Source organism: Lactuca serriola, chromosome 4 (assembly GCF_051521515.1).
Source record: "Lactuca serriola cultivar US96UC23 chromosome 4, Lser_US96UC23_V15, whole genome shotgun sequence".
NCBI classification, from domain to species: Eukaryota; Viridiplantae; Streptophyta; class Magnoliopsida; order Asterales; family Asteraceae; genus Lactuca; species Lactuca serriola.
Genome location: NC_136411.1, coordinates 59,716,108 through 59,723,838, shown reverse-complemented (window position 1 = coordinate 59,723,838; position 7,731 = coordinate 59,716,108). Strand labels below are relative to the sequence as shown.

Sequence of the window (7,731 nt, the reverse complement as noted above, 5' to 3'; positions counted from 1 at the left end):
AAACCCGGAATGGCATTTTGTTAAACTAGATTATGATCATGAGGTTTGTTTCTTGAATTTATGTTTCTAAGGTACTGTTTGTTTTTCCGAAGCAAAAATTCAAAAAGTCTGCGGACCGCCTCTGCAAACCTCTGCAGCAAAAGAGGTGGACCAAACGGTTGTGGATTGTAATAAGAAACGTGTTTGTTTTTGTTAACATTCGCAGATTGCTGCAGACATTAAAAATTTAAAATAAACTAATTTAAAAAACAACATTAAAATGAATTAACTTATGTAAATCAAATGGTTGAAAACAGTTAAAAGGATATAAATTTAATGTATTAAATGTTAAAGAGATGAAAATAGAATATAATATATAAGTAAATGACCATAAACATAATATTAAATATACTTCATGGACACTTATTTAAAAAACAAGACATGTTGTTGTTAAATTTTTGGAAAAAAAGGGTTGATTGTTTTTTGGGATTTGATTTTTTTAGGTTTAGGTTTGAAGGGGTGGGAAGAGGTACAACAAGTGCTTCCCCAAGAAGCACACATGCAGAGGTTCTAAGCCCCGAAGACTTCTAAAAAACAACCTGCTGCGGGACAAAAAGTGCAACGCGTGTACTACGCCGCGCAACAATAAGAGTTTTAGAGAGTTTTTTTTAAGAAAAACAAACAACACCTAAGTAATTTGAACATCCTTAAAATCATGTTATTCAGATGTATTATTATGATATGATGTGATGCAAGAAGTGATAAGTGAGAATGATGGATTGCTAAAGAATTTGCAAGCAGAAAGGGAAGGAGATGAAAAAAAAAAAGTTAAAAGAAACTAACAATGGTATGTGCAGCCTGACAATGGGAAGAGTACGTATTCACTTTTTAATTTTTTACTTTTTTTTTGGTGAAAATTATCAACATATACCATTGTACTTTTAGAAATATCAGGTATAGCATATAGATCATTGTAATCTGATTCTTTGTAAAATTACCAGCATTAAACATTACATTTTCTTAAAGCAACATGAGAAAAATTAGAGCTCGTATATGTAAAACATTGTAAAGTTTGTTGCTATTTCCAGTTTTTTTTTTTATTTTTTATTTTTTATAAAAGACTATGAAATACCCTCCAACCCCCGAAACTCCAACACCCGCAACACGAGATTCTTTTCTAGTTATAACATTTAAAGTTAAAAAAGTTAATAGTGAGACAAAAATGCAAAAATGGTCTCTGTGGTTAGGTCGAAATTGCTATTTTGGGCTAAAAAAGTTTGGACTAGTATTCATAGTCCAAAAGTTTTCATTTTGTTGCCACTTTGGTCCAATTTACTTTAAACTTTAGTGTAATGATGATTTTGCTCTTGTTTTTTGTTTTTTCGGGTTTTTTATTTATTAAAACACTTTTATAATTATTAAAAGGAAAAAGAAAATCTCTCTTTCTCTCTCTCTCTCTCTCTCTCTCTCTCACACACACACACAACACTTGAAAAATCAAACTCTCACATAACACACATACGATTAACATAAACACACACAAATCAATTTTTAAGTTTTTTTCGGACTGACGATTAACATAAATACACACAAGTCGATGACTGATGAAACCGACAGAGGAAGAATCTATGTATTTGGGCTTGATATCGGATGTAATGTATTTGGGTTGTGCCGATTCCAATATGGTATTCTACCTTTCCCCAAGGAAGAAGAAGCAATAGAGTTCAGTTCTGTTCGTAGGTGACAAAAACCACAAACCATAAACAAATTTGGATTTTCAATGATGCTACAACCAACATCGTCGATGGTGATGTCTCAGGATGGATCTCCGAGGGAGAGGATGAAGATGCTCTTGCTCTGCCTATCAAGATCTGCAGCCTCTCTAGAGCTCAAGCACATACACATAGACACACTCACATTCTGGTAGTTAACCCCACCGTTTCTCTTTCTTCGCCAGTAAAACAAAGATGCTAAGATGTTGGGGTCATCTCCAACTGTGAAATCGTTATCTGCCATGGAGATTTATCATCGATCTGACTTGGTAGCTGCATTGATGGTGGTTGTATAAGAGATGAGCTGGTGATGGTCGGATTTGTGAAGAAACCCAAAATCAAAATTAGAGTTTTTGGAGTTATAAAGGGTTTTCTGAAGATTTCAAGTTAAGTTCATCTAGTTTCCAAAGATTTCAAGTTAAGTTCATCTAGTTTGCTCGTCGGTGGTCATTTTTGGAACACAAGAGCCATATTCAAGAACGAAAATGACAATAATTTTGATTTGCTTCACTATTAACAGGATTTCAGATCTTACGTTTTGGGCTTCTATTTGTTCATACCAAGAACACAAGAACACAATCATCTTAAGTTTTGGGTTGATATTTATTCGAGTTCTGGAGAACCTCCTACCTGTAAATCATTATTCCTAAAAGGGACTTTGAGACCCACTCACCTACCTATAATTTTTTCTCGTTAGAAATCAAATTCGAGACCAATCTGTAATTTTTTTCTTGCCGAAAAATCATATGCCACCGAAGCTAGTTAAATTTTCCGACGCCTGAAGTTTTTAACTAGTGATGGCGTCTGGTGTTGGTGGCGGCGGTAATGTGGACTGGTGGTGGTTATGATGGTGGAAAAGGAGAGAGAGTGAGAGAGAGAGAGAGAGAGAGAGAGAGAGAGAGAGAGAGAGAGAGAGAGAGAGAGAGAGAGAGAGAGAGAGAGAGAGAGAGAGAGAGAGAGAGAGAGAGAGATTCTTTTTTCTTTTTTTTTTTAATAATTATAAAAGTATTTTAATAAATAAAAAAACAAAAAACAAAGGGAAAATCATAATTATAATAAAGTTAAAGTAAATTGGACTAAATGACAAGACAATGAAAACCTGTGGACATAAACGCTAATCTAAATTTTTTTGGCCAAGAAAAGCAACTTCGACCTAACCACTGGACCAATTTTGCGATTTTGTCTAATAGCAAAGGAATTTGCTAAGTATCCAGGGTTTGATAAGTATCCAGGGGCTGTCACATCTCACCCATACTTCATCCGATCTTCCTTGCGGCTTATTATCTTGTGTGGTTCACACATACGCGTCTAATTCGCAGTCTCTTTGCAATTATTTCGTAGGAATTTCCAAAAGAAAGCTTCGATTTATATAAGACGACCTTTTCAGAGGATTTTAATGGCGTTATCTTCAACATCATCCAATCAGAAGAGTTTTAAGTATGATGTGTTCTTGAGCTTTAGAGGAGAAGACACACGTAGGACCTTTGTTGATCATCTTTACGGTTCTCTTAACCAGCTAAGTATTCCCACCTTCAGGGATAACGAGGAATTTGAGAAAGGAAAACAGATAGACGAGTTATTCAAAGCAATCGAAGAGTCAAAGCTCTTTATCATTGTCTTATCCAAAAACTATGCTTCTTCGTCTTGGTGCTTGAAGGAACTTGTGAAGATTATGGAGTGCCAGAGAAAGATCGAACGTATTGCTTACCCAATCTATTATGACGTGGATCTGTCGGAAATCCGTAAACAAATTGGGGAAGTTGGAGGAGCCTTCTCGAAGCATAGCAACGAAGAGGTTGGAAAATGGGAAGAGGCGGTGGAAGAAGCGGGGCATCTTGTTGGGTGGGATATGAGAAACAGGTACCTAATTGCTTAATCATACATCTGCATTACTATTCTTTGGTGTGTTTATTTCTGGTGATGTAGAAAGGTCAACTTCATGTTGTATTGTCAAATTATAACTCAAAATTGAGTCTTCTAGATAGATGAAACATGGAATAACTAGGCAGAGGATTGTATGTTATAGACCTAAAACGAATTTTTGATGTGGGATCTTGAGAAAGCTTTTTTACTCTACAGGGAAGAAGCTGAAGTCATCAATGAAATTGTTGAACAAATTTTACACAAGTTACGGCCTATTTATTTGAGCAATGATGAAAATCTAATAGGCATGGAACCCCGGATGCTAGACCTGGAGTCATCTTTAGGGCTTGGTTGGAACAATGATGTTCGCATGGTAGGGATTGCGGGGATGGGAGGCTGTGGGAAGACAACTTTGGCCCGAGCTATTTTTGATAAAATATCTTTTCATTTTGAAGGTAAAAGCTTTGTAGAGAACATCAGGGAAGTTTCAAGAGTGTCGGGTATGCGCTGGTTGCAAAAACAAGTCCTTTTAGATATATTTAAGGATGAAGACATGGATGTAAGCAGTGTTCATGACGGGAAACACATGATGAAAATGCGTCTTCCTGGTAAAAAAGTTCTTGTTGTTCTAGACGATGTTGATAATGTTGACCAGCTTGAGGCGTTAGCCGGTGCAACTAATTGGTTTAAGGGCGGTAGTAGAATCATCATCACAACAAGAGACAAGCAAGTGCTGACTGCACACAGAGTGAATATGATTCATAATGTCAGTTTCTTGTCGGATGAGGAAGCAATTTGCCTCTTTAGTAGGCATGCATTTGGGCGATCTATTCCAGTTCAAGGGTATGAAGCGCTGTCAAAGAAAGTTGTTAATTATGCTGCTGGTCTACCTCTAACGATCAAAGTATTGGGTTCGTTTCTGCGTGGTAAAGAAGAGTTTCTATGGAGGGATGCACTAAAAAGACTTGAAACAATTCCGATTCAAGAAACTCTAAAAAAATTGGAACTAAGCTATATCAGCCTAGAGGATGATCACAAGGAAATATTTCTAGATGTTGCATGTTTCATGAAGGGGTTGCAGAAAGAGGATGCAATTCGAATACTTGAAAGCTGTGGGTTACATGCTTTATATGGTTTAACAGTACTTGAGCAAAAATCTCTCATAAGTATCTCAAATCAGCGTTTGAGCATGCATGACAGGATAGAAGAATTGGGCAGGAATATCGTTCGGCGATCGCACCCCCGTGAGCCCAACAAACACAGCCGGCTGTGGGTTCGCGAGGAAATTGAAGATATGCTGTCCCGTAATGTGGTAAGGATAAAATTTACTTGTAATTTGGAGAAAACTAACACATTTTCATTAGTTATGACACAAGTTTTAATTTTATGGTGGCTGCTTTTGGACTATTATAGGGTACTGATGCGACAACATGTATACGACTGGAGCAGGTGAAACTGAGTCCTGAAATCGTTATGAAAGGGCTTGGAAATCTGCAGAAACTTAGAGTTCTTTTGCTCTCTGAGATAGATGATGACTATTTTGGTACCCATCGGAAGTTTGATCAAGTTAAACAATACTTTCCAAATGCGTTACAGTTTCTGAGTTGGGAGGGTTACCCTGTTTTGTCTTTACCACAAGCATTTAAAGCAAATAACCTTGTTGGACTTGAACTGCCTAGCAGCAGAATCACAAAACTTTGGGAAAGCGGGGAAAGAAAGGTACAACGGTTGATATGTCTTTTGCATGATGATTCGTTTAAATGATGTCCATTCATACTGCAATACTCATCTTATCTTATATTTGTTCTTTTTTTGCATATGACAGGTTCTTAAGAAGCTCAGGTTCCTGGACCTTAGCTTCTCAAAGTTGAGGACCCTCAACCTTGAGATGACTCCGAATCTTGAGAGGTTAAACCTTAATCGATGTAATGATTTGAGAGAACTTCAAGCGCCTGCTGGATCTCTAGAAAAGCTTGTATACTTGAACTTAATTGGTTGCTCAAGGTTCAGATCTTTTTCGTTTATCAAACAATTGGAACCGCTTCAGCTTCTTTCTTTACCTAAGTTAGACGTGATTGTGGAGTCCTTGGGAGAATTGCCAAGGTACTCCCGTGATAATCTGCCAAAGCTACAGTTTACCTGTTTTTATCTTGAAAAACATCCCCCATCGACCGAAAATGGTCAAAAGAGTGTCTCTCTAAATCTTCAGCCTTGCACAAAACTTGAGAGTGTTTCAGGAAGCATTTTTGGTTTACAACGCCTAAGGCACCTTACGTTGGATGGCTCTATTCCAGAGGTGCCCAACGACCTTGACCAGTTACAATGTCTGGAGAAGCTAAGCTTGTTGTCTACACGTATTACACGGCTTCCGGATAGCATATGTATGTTGAAACATCTGAAACATCTCAACCTTAAGTCTTGTCGGCTTCTTGAAGAGTTACCCAAGGATCTTGGCCAAGTAGAATGTTTGGAGAAGCTAAGTTTGCTGTCTACGGGTATTAGACGTCTTCCAGATAGCATCTGTATGTTGAGACGTTTGAGATCTCTCAAAGTTAGATCTTGTTTGCTTCTTGAGGAGGTACCCGACGATATTGGCCAAATAGCATGTTTAGAGAAGCTAAATTTGTTGTCTGCACGGATTAGATGTCTTCCAGATAGCATTTGCATGTTGAAGCATTTGAAATCTCTAGAACTTGAATCTTGTAAACTCCTTGAGAAGTTACCCGAGGATCTTGGCAAGTTGGAATGTTTAGAGAAGCTGATCCTTACAAAGTGTATCTCTCTAGAGCATATTCCAAACAGCATCTGTAAGATGAAACGTTTGAGATATTTTGATCTCCCATTTTGCAATCAGGTGGAGAAATTGCCAGAGGAACTTGGAAGTTTAGAGTGTTTAGAAGAGTTAAATATAAAGTGTACAGGAATAACTCGTCTTCCACACAGCATTTCTTCCTTGAAAGGCCTGCGTATTGTTGGATCCATACCACTTCTTGAATTCAATCCGGTGTTTTTCTGACCAAGATAGAGACGCATCAGAATCTGAAATCTTCTGCTACATACAAATCATGAATAACACAGGCACCCAGAGCAGGAGCCAATTCACAGAGAACTGTTGTAAGAAGTATTTCTTCTTCTTCTTCTTCTTCTTCTTCTTCTTCTTCTTCTATAAACTGTTTTATTTTGATCTAATTTTTGAACTTTGATCCGACAATACTTGAATCAGAAAATACAATGCTACTACACTTAAAACTCCAAACTGAAACCTTGCTGCCACCACCATTCTCTTGTCAATCTGAGCTCGATCCCACCCTCTTAGTTTCTGTTTCTATTTTTGGATCCACCGGAAAACACCAAAACGTCTTCCCTCCATCTCTCTTTCTCTGTTTGATTCTGTTTTTTAGATTCATTGGAAATACTGAGGGTGCGTTTAGTTGCGGAAAAATGAGCCGTTTTCCGGAAAAATTTTCCAAGAAAAATGAGAATTTTGAAAACACGTTTAGTTCGTCTATCTTTCTAAATTTTTCATGGAAAATGAAAATTTTCCGTTTTCTAAAATTACAAATAGGTTGGAAATTTTTGGAAAACTGATAATCATTGTTTTCTATATTTTTCTAATTAAAATTTTTTCTAAAATATAAACAGACACCCACTCCCACCCCATTCACCTCTACCTACCCCCACCTTAACACCCTTCACCCACACACACATACATACCCACCCCCACACACACCCACCTGCGCACACACACACACCAACCCACAAACACACACACATACATACCCACCCACACACTCACCCACCCGCACACACCAACCCACAAACACACACACACATACATACCCACCCACACACTCACCCATCCGCACACACCAACCCACAAACACACACACATACATACCCACCCACACACACACACCCACCCGCGCGCACACACACACACACACTAACCCACAAACACACACACATACATACCCACCCACACACACACCCACCCGCACACACACACACACCAACCCACAAACACACACACACATACATACCCACCCGCACACACCAACCCACAAACACACACACACACATACATACCCACCCACACACACACCCACCCACGCGCGCA

At 38.2% G+C, this 7,731-nt stretch overlaps 1 protein-coding gene across 1 annotated transcript; it reads left to right on the top strand.

The window, feature by feature from the left end:
* Positions 1-2,989: 2,989 nt before the first annotated feature.
* Positions 2,990-6,870, top strand: LOC145101677 (TMV resistance protein N-like). Its single transcript, XM_079038932.1, has 4 exons — positions 2,990-3,611; positions 3,831-4,926; positions 5,028-5,333; positions 5,440-6,870. The coding sequence occupies exons 1-4, from the start codon at positions 3,148-3,150 to the stop codon at positions 6,628-6,630; spliced, it is 3,057 nt and encodes a 1,018-aa protein (XP_078895058.1). The 5' UTR covers positions 2,990-3,147; the 3' UTR covers positions 6,631-6,870.
* Positions 6,871-7,731: the final 861 nt, after the last annotated feature.

Excerpts from the sequence above, each read along its gene's own strand:
- LOC145101677 (XM_079038932.1), top strand. The coding sequence starts at position 3,148 with ATGGCGTTATCTTCAACATCATCCAATCAGAAGAGTTTTAAGTATGAT. Across the intron at positions 3,612-3,830 it reads GGGTGGGATATGAGAAACAG|GGAAGAAGCTGAAGTCATCA; the intron begins GTACCTAATTGC and ends TTTACTCTACAG. Across the intron at positions 5,334-5,439 it reads GGGAAAGCGGGGAAAGAAAG|GTTCTTAAGAAGCTCAGGTT; the intron begins GTACAACGGTTG and ends TGCATATGACAG.